General features: G+C 31.5%; 1 protein-coding gene across 1 annotated transcript; it reads left to right on the top strand.

The window, feature by feature from the left end:
• Positions 1–8,055: 8,055 nt before the first annotated feature.
• LOC108347510 (uncharacterized) lies at positions 8,056–14,356 on the top strand. Its single transcript, XM_017586794.2, has 14 exons — positions 8,056–8,944; positions 9,177–9,263; positions 9,691–9,800; positions 10,003–10,053; positions 10,172–10,343; positions 10,429–10,749; positions 10,824–11,027; positions 11,250–11,735; positions 11,978–12,187; positions 12,458–12,646; positions 12,855–13,018; positions 13,151–13,303; positions 13,396–13,474; positions 13,569–14,356. Exons 1-14 carry the CDS (start codon positions 8,507–8,509, stop codon positions 14,010–14,012), a joined length of 3,108 nt encoding a protein of 1,035 aa, XP_017442283.1. The 5' UTR covers positions 8,056–8,506; the 3' UTR covers positions 14,013–14,356.
• The last annotated feature ends 3,664 nt before the right edge of the window (positions 14,357–18,020 follow it).

Below are 18,020 nucleotides of genomic sequence, written 5' to 3'. Positions count from 1 at the left end.
AAACTTATATAACTTAATTGTATGTTAGTTTTTACGTTCGTTTTTAATGGATGCATGTTTGTTGAGTTGTTGAATGTATATGAAGTATGATTGTTGATATGGTTTGACTATATGATGTATGAATATTTACTATGATATGAATGTTTGATTTCATGAAAGTAGATGCTGAGAAATGAGTTGATATAAAGAATTCCAAGTATGAAATTCCCTATGAAAGTGTACGTTCGTCAATGAATGGTCCTTGACCGTTCGGTTCTTCTAGTGGACCCGGTTGGAATTGGATTCGTTCATTTGGGAAGAATCCTAGTTGAGGACGAGCGTCTTCGTTGTGTAATACTTGCACATGAGCGTTCGGCCTAGGGTAGTCGTTCCTTGGTACTTGGTTATAACTCAATTATATCTATATGTATTTGTATATTTCGTTTGTTCTTAAACACTACTAAAAATGGTATCCATTATATTTATCAAGTCTTTTCTCTATAAGTTAGTAGTGCTCGGTCTTACACCAAGTGCTCGTACTAAGCAAGCGCTCGGTCTTACACCAAACACTCGTGCTGAGTAAGTGCTTAGTCTTATACCAGACACTCATTCTCCTTGCTGTAAAATATATATATATACATATATATATATATATATACATATATATATATATGTATATATATATATATACATATATATATATATGTATACATATATATATATATATATATATATACATATACATATATATATATATGTATATATGTATATATATATATACATATAATAAGAACGTTCGTCCAAACTCAATAGGGTTCGCCCTTTTCGGTGCTCGGTCTTTGACTGACATTCTGATTCCTTGATGTTTAACTAATTCAAAAGCTAAGTATATATATTGACGTTCGGTTTATTCACCTGATTCAATTATGTACCCTTATTTATTGTCCCGCAGTGTCTGTCTAAATTGGTTCTAGCCTAGATTTTCAGTACTCGCCCTAGGCTTGTTGGTGTTCGATCTAACTCGTGAGTCATTTCATTCAACTGGCTCACCTAGTAAATAAACGTTTGGTTCTAGTCGTTCTCGTTTCAATTTTATGTTAATCACTCCCTTTCTTAAAACCATTGGTTCACTCTCTTGGTTTTGATCCGTTTGGAACTAGAGACCTTTGGTCTCACTCCAAGCATTCGGTCTTGTTCTAGGCTGATGTTCAACGTTCGGTATTTGGTGTCCTAAGGGACCTTTATGCGAATGGTTCAATTGAGATTATTAATAATAAAATATGATAGAATGTGATATGGATGAAATAACTTGAGTTATGAATGAGCGTTCCGGGGAGGAATAACTCATGAATGTATATTGGAAATTGGTAAAGTATGAATGTGGGCATGTTAAGCTGGCGGTTCATCCTGATATTCCGTGGTTACTCGTTTCTTACATAGAGAATGGTAAGTCGTGCGTGGGAATGACAGGAGGTCCTAGTCCTTATGGTTAATTTGGACAGATAGGACTAACCTCGGGTGGCAACTGTTGAGGGTATCCTAGTTACTACATCACCCGGGTGCACGAACGTCGTAGCTACACAGAATTCATACAGTTCGGACAGTCAGAGTCTAGTATTAGGCTTTGCATGTAAAAGTGAATCAGTGATTATGTTTGTATGAATTGTGTGAAATCTATGTTGATGATTGAATTAAATTACATAAACTTACCCTATATCCTGTCTTGTCTTTTTGTACGTTCGTTGGTTGTCTTTCTGTTGCAATGATCATCCGTATGGATGTGAGCAGAAGGAGAATAATTACTAGAAGAGGCATTAGAAGAAAATCTGGTTGAAGTGGAAGTTAGGGCCGAACAGTAGAACCGTTCGGTCAGTTATTGATTTTCTTTGTATGACCGTTCGGTCATCTTTTGGCCATTTCTTTTGTAGGACCGTTCGGTATAGGTCTTTTGTAAACCGTTCGTCCTAGTTGTATCTAGTGTACTGTTTTAACTCTTCGTTATGTTGTAAGGCCGTTCAGTCACAACCGTACGTTCTACCTTTTGAAAGACTGATCTGTAATATTATTAATTGTGATATTTCTCTTATATGGTTTTGATACTGTATTTTTGGGATGTTACATTGTATAATATATCAAAAACATGTTTATATGTTTTATAAATGTGAATGTTTCTTATTCTTTTCCGATTGGGTATTTTGTAACCAATTTGTGACTACATAAAATTGATCAGTCAAATTTTAAACTAAATAATATTTCAAACGACTTCAGAATTAATATCCAAGTTAGTCTTGGAAACAATAAATATTATTTTGATATAGTCTAATTTGAATAATAAAAAAGAAATAAGAGACCTAATTATCAAAATTGTATATATTAAAGTTGCTAATTTTTTTTTGTATTTGAATTATGGTGATATCACTAATAATAAAGATGAAGATAAATGTATGTGAATCAATTATCAAATAATTCACAAAAATAACTAATTAATGAAGAATGACATTAAGTTTAATGAATTTAAATTTATTTTTTATTCTCATAAATATGATACATAGATTCAAAGATTCATAATGAAAATATATTTCATATTATAGAGTATTACACATGTTTAAAAAATTATTAATTTTTTCTAACATATTTTAAATATATTTATTATGTTCAAGAATTACCTATATTTAAAGTATTATTTCTTTTACATATTTTTTTTTCTTTTTATGAATTCTAATTACTTAGTCATATAATAAAATTAATTTAGATAAATATATTATAGTTTTATTTCTTAAATTAATGTTATTTAAAATAATATATTTTTATTAATAATAAAATATAAAAACAACCGTGATAAAATAATTTTGTCTTAAAAAAATTATCAATTTTAAAATATATTTATCATTTTTATATTAAATAATAATATAAATATTTTATTATTAAATATTATTTATCCTTTTAGTTAAAAAAAATTGATTTTATCTGATAAAAACTAACATTAATAATATGGACATAAAACTTCGTATACAATTTTAAATAATTATATTTAAAATAGAATAAATTAAAATATTATATTTAATAATTTATTTTAAAGGTTGAAAAAATATATTTGCAATAAAAAAAGGTATACTACTTAATATTATTATTTTTGTTTTATTTAATAGATCATTTCAAAAGTTTAAAAAATATATTTGTAATAAAAAGATCGTATTTCTTAATATTATAACTTTTGTTTTACATTTTTAATTCATTTTTTACTATTTTCAACCTCAAAATATAACAACTTATAATTTTAGTAAGTTCAAAATAAAAGATAAAAACTATGATATTAATTACTTTAAAATATATCACTAATTTATTTATATTGTCATTAGATGAGTATAACAAAAAAAACATTAAATAAATCTAACAATATACATTAGACGTGCATTCATATATTAATGAGATGAGTTTAACAACAAAAATAAACAAGTCATTTCATTCATTGATTAAAGAAATATAATAAAAATTATCAAACGAGTCAATTTAAACCGTAAATATTAATTGAGTTTATCCATACAATTAGACAAATATAACAAAAATCATTAAATGAAACATTCTATACATTGGTTACACAAATATAAGAATATTCATTACAAAAGTCTATCATCATATCCTCTCATGTCTAACAATAAACATTAGAATGATATATTTATACACTGATTTATATTTATAACAAATATAGTTAGCATAGACTATTCAGTATATTTTTAAAGAGTTAAATTTATATTTTTTTTACATGTCATATCTTTTTATTTTTACAAAATTTACTAAATATATTTTTATATTTATTAATTTTTTTAATTTATAAATAATTTTTCAAGTCGATTTTATTTAAAATTTAATCATAAACATTAAAATTATTATTTTTTCTCAACCTCCAAATATATTTTAATATGATATATATTAAAATATTTTTAATATTAAATATATTTAAATATTTTTAATATAATATATATTTATTTTCTTAAAAAATCATCATAAACACACGTTTAAAACTAGTTTTTGTAAAAAAAGAAATATTTATCATTCTCTATAATTTTCTTCTGCAATTCAGTAACACGTTTACTTTTACTTTATATATTTTACTGTTTAAGCATCTTCATCTTTTTCTGGTCGTAAAACATTGTACACAGGACTTGGATTTGTTTCCAGAATCTGTATATATAGAAGAAGACCAAAAGAGCCAATCCCACGTGACAGTTTCATATGTACGCATAACAGACCTGCGACACCGACATCCATGGCAGTACCATATTAATAACTACATTTATTTTTCTACTTACTTATATATATATATATATATATATATATATATATATATATATATATATATATATATATATATAAATATATATATATATATGCGTATGCTAACGCGTATGCCTGTTTTTCAGTTTGTACATTTTAGTAATGTGTATCGGATTTTAGTAGACAAAAATACCTTTATATATCATGGATTCTAAGTTTTAAGGTTAATGGTATTTTAATAATTTTCATTCTCAAAACTTAAAAAAAAAAAAAATCCCAAACCCTTACTCACTTCTCTCATTCCTCTCAATCCTTTCTTTTTCATGTCTCTCACTCCAACCTTTTCTCTGTCATCCCTACCTCCAATTGAAAAAAATCAGAAACATTTGCCTTTAAAGAATTTGCCTTTGTAAAGAGTTGAGTCATTGACATATTCACCTTCGGTTCATTCAAGATCTCTTCAATTTCACCATCTCCACTCACCTCTCTAATTTCATCATAATCATCTCTAAAAAAACCCTCCAGGCCAATTACCAATTCTTTTGGATGTCATTATGCTTGTGAAAATTAGATAAAATTATATACGACAAAAATTATAAAATGAAAATTCATTATAAAGTCATTTTTTGTAAGAAATTGTTTAACAACGAGTGTTTCTGATTTTTTCCAGGTCAATTACCAATTCGTTTGATGCCATTATGCTTGTGAAAATTAGATAAGACAAAAATTATAAAATAAAAACTCATTATAAAATCATTTTTTGTAAGAAATTGTTTAACATCGAGTATTTCTGATTTTTTCCAGGTCAATTACAAATTCCTTTATGCTTGTGAAAATTGGATAAAATTAGATAAGACAAAAATTATAAGATGAAAACTCATTATAAAATCATTTTTTTGTAAGATTGTTTAACGACAAGTGTTTTTGATTTTTTCAATTGGAGCTACAGTAGGGATGACAGAGAAAAGATTGGAGTGAGAAAGATGAAAGAGAAAGGGTTGAGAGGAATTTTTGATTTTTTCAATTGGGACTACAGTAGGGATGACAGAGAAAATATTGGAGTGAGAAAGATGAAAGAGAAAGGGTTGAGAGGAATCAGAGAGGTGAGTAAGGGTTTAGGGGGTTTCTTTTTTTTTTTTTTAGTTTTGAAAATGAAAATTATTAAAATACCCTTAACCTTAAAACTTAGAATCCATGATATATAAGGATATAAACCTGGTACACATTGCTAAGACGTACCAACTGAAAAACAGGCGTACGCGCGTTAGCAAACCCCATATATATATATATATATATATATATATATATATATATATATATATTAACTTAACTACATTATTTATTTTGATGGTTTTATTATTTAATTTTGTTTTCACATTTATTATCGTTATTTTCAATTTTTGCATATTTTTTCAATCTAATAGTGTAACAAAATATCTACAGGTTTACGTAAAATGATGTCATTTTATCATTTCTAACCAATATTAATATTATTTTATTACTATAACACGATAGTATAAAAATAAATGAAACTCTATTTATTTATAGTTTTTCATTACTTTTCTTTTCAGACTCACTTCTACTCTTACTCTTTGATATAGTTAGAAATTGTAGACATTATTTTGCCAAAGCTAAGAGTGGAATTGGAAAAATAAAATAAATAAGTGAAGTATATGAATTATGGTGAAGGGTCACTCTCTCTAGCGAGCCAAAGACAAGGGCAATATTAATTATAATGGATGATAGAGAGTAATTGTGATGATGATTGATAATGATAACGCCCTATTATGGTAATAAAGCAAGTTATTACCTACACAAGCATTGACAGCGGAAGCAAGTCTGGAAGATATATACTTATAGAAATATTTGTTAGTGTATTTACTTTGTTTATTTTAAGAGAATAAGAACACACCCTTTGTTTTATACTCTGATTTCTATCACTTTCATTGCTTACGTGTGGTCTTTAAAAAAATTAATATAATTTTGCTACCATGATTATGCCACCGGAAATATTTATATTAGATACTCGTGTGCATATATCGTTTCATAAGATTTCAAGATCTAATCTTTTCTTAACAAGTCGTGTAAGAAAAATCAAATTTGGTTGAGTAATCCTTCGTTCTTTTTCTTTTTTGAAATTTGATTGGAAATAATCTAACATTTATCATAATACATGTAAAGAATGATATGATTAATAAACAACAAATCTTGTTGAAATAAATTCTAATAATGGTTGTGATATCATGTTAAAAGGGAAATTATAAATCTAACTTAATCTCACAAAATCGATTGACTTTATTTATAGTTAATATAAAATTCTAACGCACCTTTTATGCCAATGTATATACATTTTGAACATGAAACTAAACATTGATGAGTGATGATAGCGAATAGAGCAATATGTTTAACAAACAATAAATCTCACTAGAATAATATTTAACTTTGATACCATATTAAAAAGTGAGTTTTAAACTTTAACTTAACCTCTCAAAATTGGTTTCTAAAGTGAGATTTGTACGCACTTATATACTATAAATTAATCTTATTTTAGTTGATGTAAAACTTCCAACAATCAAAATTATATTTTTTCAATGGTTGATCGATTAAATTTTTCTTATTAAAAGAATAAGTAAAAAGTAAAAAAATACTTACAAAAATAGTTTTATACGACAACTTATTATATTAGTTATAAATCATCCGATAAAATCAGTGATGTGCTAACATATCTATAAATAATATAAAAATTTCTATGTTAATTATCACTAGAACCCACATAAAATTTGACTAACCATAATTTAAATTTTACTTTTTTATATTTATTTAAATTTTATTTTAAAATTTATAAAATATATTTTTTAAATATTTATGAATATATGCAAATGTCGGAAGATTTTAAAATATGTATAAATATTTTTTAAATTCGTATCCGGTATCTGAATAATAAATTTATAACAAGTAAATTTTTTTTATTAAGAATCAAATAGTAAACACTGTTGGCATTGGATCTGACATGCTCTCATTTCTATTTCCACCACCTCCTTAATAATATTTTGTGTGCGGAGTAATATTTTCCATTACCACTTCACATAATAATTTCCCTAAAACACAATCATAACTATCCTCGCTTCTAGGTTTGTTCCACACACCTATCCATGCATTTATGATATAAACAGGAAATTAGGAATATGAAATAAATCTCCAACCTCTCATCAAATCATCCAACTCAAACTCAATAGAAAAATAAGTATAACCTCAAACATTAGATAATTGTGACATCAAAGGCACTGGCAAAGGAAGATGAGAAAAAATGAACTTAAATAATGAATTAGCATCAACAAGAACACCATGGAAATCATGAGATAGCAGAGTAAAGCAATAATACATACTAAAAGTAAAGTAGAATAATAAAAACTTATGCTTTTGGTTAATCGAAAAGCTAAAATAACGGTTCACATAACTAGTTCTGGGTAGCATTCACCTTGAATAAATTATCATATTGACTTTATTAGAAATTTCATAAAGTCTCTATGCAGATTTAGTTTCTGCTACAATATTGAGACTCTACCTATATGGAAAAAAAGCTCTATAATCAATCACATCAAAGGGTTTCAGAATACTTCATACTGATTTTTTTTTCATAACTTTTTCTCTGCACGCGTGACCCTACGCTTTTCACCCAATGCGCGTGACAAGATATTAGCATTTCATTTCCAAATAGGTAGCAGAACAAGATTTGTTGAAGTTTATTTAACACAGCTATAGAACACTTTCATTTTGCCAAATAAATAAATAAATAAATAAATAAAAAGAGCACACATTTGTAGTTACCCTTTCAGACAGCAAAAATATGGATCCATTTAATTTTCGTTTTGTTTTTCCTTTTTAATTTTTTTTTCAGATTAGATTCGTTTCGTTCCCGAGTCTTCAGCTCACTGGGCATTGTCTCTACCGTGTGCATCCACTTCCCACTCGTCAAATCTTCTTCTTCTTCTTCCTTCTTTCTTTCGTCTTAAGTAAATTCACTGAACAGTTCCCACCTCAAATCACCCAAATCCACATCAGAACCCAGTTTTCTCACACCCAGAATCTTTCTTGGTCTTTTTCTTGAATTCAAGCACAAAGTTTGGGTCTTTTTCAGCTCTGGTTGAATCCCCATTGAAGGGCAGGCGTCTGGGTGTTAGTCTGCATGCCAGTTTTCGCCCAAGTTTGAAGCTTTTCCCCATTCTGCTGCGACCCAATTGATGGGACTCTAATGGGTTCCTTGGAATCTGGGATCCCATTGAAGAAGGGGAGCTTGTTTGGTACTCAGTTTACTAGAAAAGAGAAGAATCCTTTTTCTCACAGGTTCAGATCGAGCTTTTCGAGGTTGCTCTTTAAGAAGCTCGATTACTTGCAATGGATTTGTACGGTGGTGGTGTTTCTGTGCTTGGTCGTTGTGTTCCAAATGTTTCTGCCAGGGTCGGTTGTGGAAAACTCCGATGATGAGTCCTTGAAAGCTGTGAGAATGCGGTCTGATAATTTGTTCCATTATGGAGAAATTCAGAAGGTTGTGTTGGACATTGGGGAGGATGCCCTTCTTTTGCCAATGATTTTGGAGAAATTTAGGAGAGGTGGTGGTGAGGGCATGGATGCGGGTTTGTTTAACCACACAGCGCAACATTTTGGATACAGGAAGCCTCAGCTTGCATTGGTTAGTTTAACCATTTTCAAATACTTTTTTATCCATTGGTGTTTTTAGGTTGTGCATGTGGTTCACTTCAGCATGGTTTTTATTAATGGGGGTAGGTTTACATCAATTTGGAACTGTTGAAGTTAGAGTCAAGTTTGTTGTTAAGTAATTTTTAGTGCTGTATGAGTTTTTCGTTATGGTTGATCTATGAAAATTTATTTCTCTATTGATGTGATTTTGATTTCTTTTGAAGGTGTTTGGAGAACTGTTGGTTGATTCTCACCAATTACTTATGGTAACAGTTGCAACTGCTTTGCAAGAGATTGGCTATGAAATCCAGGTACTCCGTTTACAGTTTGTTCTCGGCATTTTATATTGTAAAATTGTTTAGGGAAATTACAATGAATGGGGAGCCAGCTAAATCATCAATGTCTCTCTGAGTGCACTAGTGCTGGATGAATGTGGTGCTTTGTTTCTGGAAGAGCTAGAGAGTATGTCGAATTATAGGAAAAGTGTTAGTTTGTTGTATCTGTGTTTACTTGACTATTGGCTTCAACTTTCAAATGCCTCATAGAATCTTGGCAATCACGTATGTGAAAATCGAAGCAGGCTTACGGGTTTAAAAATGTAGATTGACGTCCTTAAGAGAATTGTGACTAGTCAAAGTGAGGCTAAATTATTAAGATGTTTTGCCGACATCATTTTTAACATTTATTTTCAATCAATTTTATGTTTATTTTAGCCCAGGTACTCTCTATGTTTTGCAGGTCTTTTCACTTGAAGATGGACCAGGGCATAATGTGTGGAGAAAGTTAGGAGTTCCCATTTCTATCGTCAGAACTTGTGATAAGCGAAACAACACTGTGGACTGGCTAAAGTATGATTGTTCTTCTAATTTTACTTCTGGACTAAGCGATTTGTATGCTGATAACAAAAAAGAATTTTGAATAGTTTAATAATTGAAATGTGTGGAAATCCGAATCAAATAGCAACTTAGGCTGATAAAATAACTGTTTCTTTAATCTTTTTGATGTTTGTATATCTTGTCAACATTGAAGCTAATGTCTGTTTCCTCCCAGCTATGATGGTATAATTGTGAGCTCTCTGGAAGCCAAAGGTGCCTTTTCATGGTATGATACTTGATTGTTGTTTCCTGAATCCCTTGCTGCCTTTGCATCCATGAATTGTATTTGAGGTTTCTGGCACGGATATCCTTTCAAGTAACACGAATGATTTTATTTTGTACAGCTTTTTGCAGGAACCTTTCAAGTCCATCCCTCTTATATGGATTGTTCATGAAAATGCTCTTGCTTATCGATCAAGGCAATATACCACTAATGGGCAGATAGAATTTTTGAACGATTGGGGAAGAGTTTTCAATCGTTCAACAGTTGTTGTCTTTCCAAACTATGCTTTGCCGGTAATATGTATGGCCAAATTATTTATTTAATGTTTGATACACTGAAATCATACCTGTGACATATGATTATTTTGTAATTCCACAGATGATTTACTCCACATTTGATGCTGGAAATTTTTTCGTTATTCCTGGTTCCCCTGCTGAAGCATTAGAAGCAGAAGCATTTATGGCCTTACATAAAGATAATATGCGTGTCAATATGGGCTATGACCCCGAAGATGTGATTATTGCAATTGTGAGCAGTCAATTTCTGTACAAGGGCATGTGGTTGGGGCATGCCATTGTTTTAAGGGCTTTAGAACCACTTGTGACAGATTTCCCTATTAACAAAGATAATGCCAGTGCAAGACTACGAATCATTGTTCATAGTAGAGAATTAACAAATAATTACAGTGTGGCTCTTGAGGTATATACCCACCTTATCTTTGATTTTTGGCTAAATAATTTGAAGTTTTCTCATCTTGTACTCTGTTACACTAGACCATGGCGCATAGCTTGAAATACCCAAGAGGTATTATAGAGCACATGGCTGGAGATTTGAATGCCGATTCCGTACTTGGCATAGCAGATGTAGTGGTATATGGATCCCTTCTTGAAGAACATTGTTTTCCAGAGATTTTGATCAAGGCTATGTCCTTTGAGAAACCAATTATTGCTCCAGATGTTCCCATGATCAGAAAATATGTAAGTTTGCACTCTAATCTTTTTACGTTAGCCATATCATGGGTCTAGATTGCTGGTTGTTACTTTTATCAATCTTTAATTTGAAGTGTCCTCCAATAATCCAGACTAGTTATTTCTTTTTTACTTTTACAATAACTCCCCTGCATCTAAAATGAAGAGTTAAAGTTTCTCATATCTTGTATTTCTGTGGAGAGTGCTGACTATCTTGTTGACATTAACTAGGTTGATGACAGGGTGAATGGCTATCTTTTCCCAAGGGATAATATCAGAGCTCTGAGACAAATTTTATTGGAAGCGATCTCAAATGGGAAAATCTCACCCTTGGCTCGTAACATTGCCTCTATAGGGAGGAACACTGCAAAGAATCTTATGGTTTCAGAAGCAATTGATGGATATGCATCTTTACTTCAGAATATTCTCAGGCTTCCATCAGAGGTTACTCCACCCAAGGCTGTTTCAGATATTCCCCCCAATGTTAAAGAACAGTGGCAATGGCATTTATTTGAAGCTGTTCCGAATATGACATATAGTCATAGGACATTAAGAAGTAGCATGTTTTTGGATAAATATGAGGGCCAGTGGAATCATTCTCATAAAAATAGATCAACTACGACAGTTGCAGCAAATGATATATTTGTATATAGCATATGGGAAGAAGAAAGATATACTCAACTGGCTCTTACCAAAAAAAGAAGGGAGGATGAAGAGGTGAGATCAAGGAATGCTCTAATTTATAGAAGAGAAATGCTATTTCTTTCTAAAACATCAAATAACTTTCCTAGTACTCGTTATCAATGAAACACCAAGTGTTCAAATTTCTTAAGGAGGATTATTTGGAAGAATGATTAGGGGAATTTAGGATTATTCTTTATAAAATTTGGGTATTAAATCTTTGATGACTTTCATTTCTGGTGAGTTAAGCTTTTAACTCGTGTCGAGTTTTAATGCAGTTGAAGGATAGAACAGAGCAGTTTCATGGAACATGGGAGGATGTATATAAAAGTGCTAAGAGGGCTGATAGAGCAAAGAATGATTTACATGAAAGAGATGATGGAGAGCTTGAGCGTACAGGACAACCACTATGCATTTATGAACCCTATTTTGGGGAAGGATCCTGGTCTTTTCTACATAAGAAAACTCTTTATCGAGGAGTTGGCCTAGTAAGTTGGGTGTTTTTGTATTATATTGTATTCTCATATTAGTCCACTTTTACCAGTGATTATAACACTTGATTTTCTGGTCTTGTGTATGGAAAAAGGCTTTATTTGGAGAAACCTTAAGAGGGATCTTTAGACACCCCTTGTATTCATATGCAATGATAATAATGCCCCAAATATTCTGTAATAGTACTTAGTGCTTTCTCTTCTGAAAAATATAGTGATTGGCTTCTTATTTCAATCTGATGCTATGATTGTGCTGGATGTTTGCAGTCCGGTAAAGGTCGTAGACCAGGGAAAGATGATGTTGACGCTCCTTCTCGTCTTCCACTGCTTAATAATGGTTACTATCGCGATTTACTCGGCGAACATGGAGCCTTCTTTGCAATTGCAAACAGGATTGACCGGTTACACAGAAATGCTTGGATTGGATTTCAGTCTTGGAGAGCAACAGCAAAGAAGGTATAAATGATTGTTTTTTTTCCATATCTCATTTCTTTGGGCATATGCCTCTTGATATCCTTTTCCATCTGTCAATATATTTGTCTATTTAGAGGAATGTGTGTAAGGCTGAAAGATCGAAAGGTGACTTGAATGGAAATGATAAATTGGATTTCTCAAATCTGTCTCTTGTTCTTGCTTCTTGACATCTATTGTGGGGTTTTAACAGGCATCTTTGTCCGAAACTGCTGAAAATTCATTATTGAATGCCATCCAATCCAAAAGGTATGGGGATGCATTATACTTTTGGGTTCGCATGGATATGGATTCACGAAACCCTTTGCAAAAGGACTTTTGGTCATTTTGTGACGCCATTAATGCAGGAAATTGCAAGTATGGTCTCTTAAATCCATTCTGTTTTATCTTGACTACATGAAAGCTTGAGTCTTTAGACCCTTGCTTTCATTTTCTTTTACATTTTTAAAGATGTTGCTTGATTTTCTATACATTTGTGTTTGAGCGAAGGTTTGCTTTCTCAAAAGCCATGAGGAGAATGTATGGGTTAAAAGACGATGTGGATTCTTTGCCACCAATGTCCGTAGATGGTGATACATGGTCTGTCATGCAGAGTTGGGCTCTGCCCACTAGATCCTTTTTGGAGTTTGTAATGTTCTCCAGGTATAAACTAAGTTCATTTCGCAAAATAAGAAAATTGATCTTTGTAACTTGTTTGAGAGTTAGATAACTGATGTAAACCACAATTTGTGCAGAATGTTTGTGGATGCAATGGATGCACAGATGTATGATGAACACCATTCAACAGGACACTGTCCTTTGAGTTTGTCAAAAGTAATTTTCTTCCTCAAAGGATCAAGTATATTATATCGTTGCTACTTATTTTTGCCCCCACTTGTGTAAAAACATGGATGAAATAAAATTGCAGGATAAGCATTGTTATTCACGGCTTCTGGAGCTTCTTGTGAATGTGTGGGCATACCACAGTGCAAGGAGAATGGTGTATGTGGACCCTGAGACTGGTCTAATGCAGGAACAACACAAGTTCAAGAGCCGCAGGGGTCAGATGTGGATCAAATGGTTCTCATACAGCACCCTTAAGAGCATGGATGAGGACTTGGCAGAACTATCAGATTCTGAGGATCCTAAGAGGCATTGGTTGTGGCCTTCAACGGGTGAAGTATTCTGGCAAGGTGTATACGAGAGAGAGAGAAGTTTAAGGCACAAAGAGAAGGAAAAGAAAAAGCAAAAGAGCATAGAAAAACAGAACAGAATGAGGAAACGTCATCGCCAACAAGTGATAGGGAAATATATCAAGCCCCCACCAGACGAGGAAAGCTCCAATTCATCCATGCTTGCAGCAACAGCATGATGATCATTTTAAAACCATTGTTTTGAGCAGTGTTACTCGTAAAAAAAAATCATTTTTTTTTTCTTCTTTTTGTAATATTTATTTGATTTTGCTTAACATAACTATGGTTTTGGTTCAGAAAGGATGCATATTTCTGTTAAGGGTGTTGAGGGTACGCGAGAGTATGCATCCTTCTGCTCATTCCTACTTATAAATAGCTAATGTGTAAAGTAAGTATCTTTTGTTTTTTGACTTACTCTGTAATTCTATTCTTTCATGATGATAAATTCTTTTAGAGAGGTGTGGCAAAATTGTAATGTTGGTGGCTCTTACAATCTAAATGAATAATTAACTCAGTGTTCTTACTTCACTTTTTTCCATGCACTGAGGGGGCAATAGTAGCTGCATCTAGCTCTGCAGAAATAGAACGAAACAGAATTGAATTAATATTAAACTGAATCGAACTTTTTTTAAAACGATTTAATTAATATTTTTCTTTAATTAAAATGAATTATTTTTTAAGAGCATTATTTAAAAGTTTTATTATTATTATTACTAGTGAAAATATATATGCCCATTTACTTTGTGTACTTACTTTTATTTTGTTATGATAAGAAACAATAATAAAGTGTAGTTAAATTTTGTTATAGATAATTTTTGTTTAGATTATAGATAATTATTTTAATTCAAAAAAATAGTTAAATTTAAAATTAAACAATTAAATTGAAAAAAATAGTGAAAATAAAATAGAGTTACTTTAAAAGGGTAAAGTTGATTTAAAAAATGTTATTTAAAAATTAAAATAGGAAATAAAATGTGGACATCAAGAAAGAAACAATTCTTTTTATATAATAGTATGGATATAATGGTGAAACTATCAAAATGATCTAAATATTTACTTATTATATTCAGAAGCATTGTATTTGACAAAATAATATTATCTTTGTGGTTTTCTTAACTTGTTGTCTGAGTCTAATTGGAATAAATGTCTATCTCATTCTTATAACAGTATTTGTGATTTAATGGTATTGATTCTGTTTTCTTTGTAAGCTTTTCTTTTGGATATGTTTTATTTTCCCTATGGTCATTCTTCTAGATAGCCTTTTAGTCTATATCCTTTTCCTTTTCTGTTTTAGTGTTCAATTTTAGTAATTTATATTTTTTATTTTGTTATGTTATTTATCAAAAGAAAAACATTAAATACGAAAATAAAATTAAACTATTAGAATAACACCAACATTTTTGAAAAAGAAAACCAAATCAAACAATATTTTTAACAATCTCTCCCAAACTAATGGAGTTGAATCCCCTGTTAATACATCATAAGTTACTTAAATATTCACTTTTAAGATATTACACTTTTATAAAGAGTGATAGAATTTAAATTTATCTAAGTTGCACACAAACAATTAATCTTCCAACAGCGCCATATTTATCTGGATCCTACCCTGAAATAGTTAATTAAGGTTGTCAAATAACAATATAGATACACTTGAAATAAAATACACAGTCTATAAAATATTATGCATTCCATATTATCAACAAATTAATAAAAAATGAAAACAAATATCTCCTATCTAATTTTGCTATCTATAAATCAAATTTAACTTAAGAAAAAGTATGTGTAACATCCCAAAAATACAGCAATATATTATATGATAGAATAATTATAATTAATAATATTTCAGTTCAGTCTTACACTAAGAGAATGTACGCGCATGGCCGAACGGCCTTACAGAAAGAGTTGTTATAATTAAACAATACGCAAGTACAAGTTTGACCGAACGGTTTACAAAAAAACCAAGTACCGTACGGTCATACATACAAAGATGAGAAAATGGCGAAAGACCGTCTCATTACAAAAACTACTCTACTGACCGAACGTCCTAAGGTTCAGTCTTAACTTCAACTTCGACCAAATTTTCTTCTTCCAGTGTATCTTCCAACAGTGCGTCCCCTTTTGCTCACATCCACACGGATGATCATTGCAACGACAAGACGAACGCACAAGACAAGACAACACAAGAAAAACACAGGGTAAACTTATGTAATTTAATTCGTACGTACACATACATTTCAAATAATCCAACACACAAGATAAATTTCATCATACGAATCATACAAAGCCTATCACTAGACTGACTATCTGGACTGTATGAAATCTGTGTAGCTACAGGCGTTCGTGCACCCGGGTGATGTAGTAACTGGGATGCCCTCAACAGCTACCACCCGAGGTTAGCCCTATCTGTCCAAAGTACCCCTAAGGACTAGGATCTCCTGCCGTTCCCACACATGACCTACCCTCCTCTACGTGAAGACGAGTACTCACGAAACATCAGAATGAACAACCAGCTTAGCATACCCACAGTCATACTTTACAAATTCCAATATTCATACATGAGTTGTTCCTCCCTGGAACGCTCATCCATAATTCACAACATTTCCATATCACATTTTCTTCATCTTTTATTAATAACCATCTCATTTAATCACCTCGTGCAAAGATTCATGAGGATTCCAAATAATGAACGTTTAACTCAAACTCAAAACTAGACCGAACACGTAGAGCGAGACCGAGAGATCTCAAATTTGAGAGTAGATTAAGACCAAGGGTTGATATCGGGTTTAAGAAAGATAACGAGTGAAATCTTCTAACACCAGAAACAAATAGAATGAACGTCAGTTACAACATTGAGCCAATTGAAGGAACTGACTCTTGAGAATTTTATCTGAACATCAAAAGACCTGACCAAGAACGAGGACTCTAGAGTGAAACCAATGAATAAGAATATTTCAAGGCATTCAAAACTAATACTTAGAATAATTCAAATGAAGAAACCGAACACTTGTGAATACTTAGTTTAATTGAATTTAATATCAAGAAATCCAAATGCCAGTCACATACTGAACACTATAGTGAGCGAACCCTAGAGGGCTTGAACGAACGCTCGTATTAGAAAATTTAGCTTACGGAGATAGAACGAGTGCCTGGTGTAAGACCAAACACTTGATTAGGACCAACACTTGGTATAAGACCAGGTGCTACTAACTTATAGAAAAGAGGCTTGATAATTATGCTAAGATACTATTGGAGTTGTATTTTTAAGAATAACTAAATATACAATTTCATATATATATACTTAAATTTATACCAGGATATCAAGACAAAACTATGCTTGGCCGAACGCTCAAACACAGTATTTCGAAGTGTAGACGCTCGTCCTCAACTAGGATTCTTCCTAAATGAAAGAATACACCACTAATCCAAATTCACTAGAAAACCGAACAGTCAAGGACCGTTCAGTAACGTACGTACACTTTCTTAGGGGAATTTCATACCAGAATCATTATTATTCAAACTCAGTTCTTAACATATAGTTTCACAACTTTATACATTCATACCATAATCAATTTTCATATTTCATACCATTCAAACATAGAATTTCATATTTTTCATACATCATAACATAGCACAATCATTTTTCATATCCAATCAAGTCAACGAACGTTCATGCAACACATAATCATATAAATTAAATTAATAAGCTTCCCTTACCTCGATACGTAGACGAACGCTCAAACGAACCAGAATAAAACTTCTCTCTACCACAGAGTTAACGTTCAACAATCATGTTGTTAAGAATACTGAACTATAGAGAAAAACCAGAAACACCAAGACTACTACCACCCACTCAGACGACGAGAACCAAGGAGTTGCATGCAAGACGTAACCGAACGTACTAGCAAAAAGAGACTCACCAGTTCATAATCATAAACCAATCGGTTTAAACGGAAGCCCTTGACGCCGGAAGTGATTCTACGGTGCCTGAACGGAGGTCGGAGAAAAAAAGATGAGTGCTTCTTTAGAGAGAAGATGACGAAGATGTAGTGAGAAGGAAGAGAAAAAAAGATTTTCAAAGTCTGGGAAGAAGGGTGCATGCAGAAGAGAGTAGGACGAAAGTTTCAGAAAATCATTTTTCTTCCCACGTCAAAACGAGCGTCCGCTCTTCTACTGACACCTGCATCCCA

This window comes from Vigna angularis, chromosome 9, assembly GCF_016808095.1.
Source record: "Vigna angularis cultivar LongXiaoDou No.4 chromosome 9, ASM1680809v1, whole genome shotgun sequence".
Classification (NCBI taxonomy): domain Eukaryota; kingdom Viridiplantae; phylum Streptophyta; class Magnoliopsida; order Fabales; family Fabaceae; genus Vigna; species Vigna angularis.
Note: the sequence above shows the minus strand (reverse complement) of the source record. Positions and strands in the feature narration are given on the sequence as shown.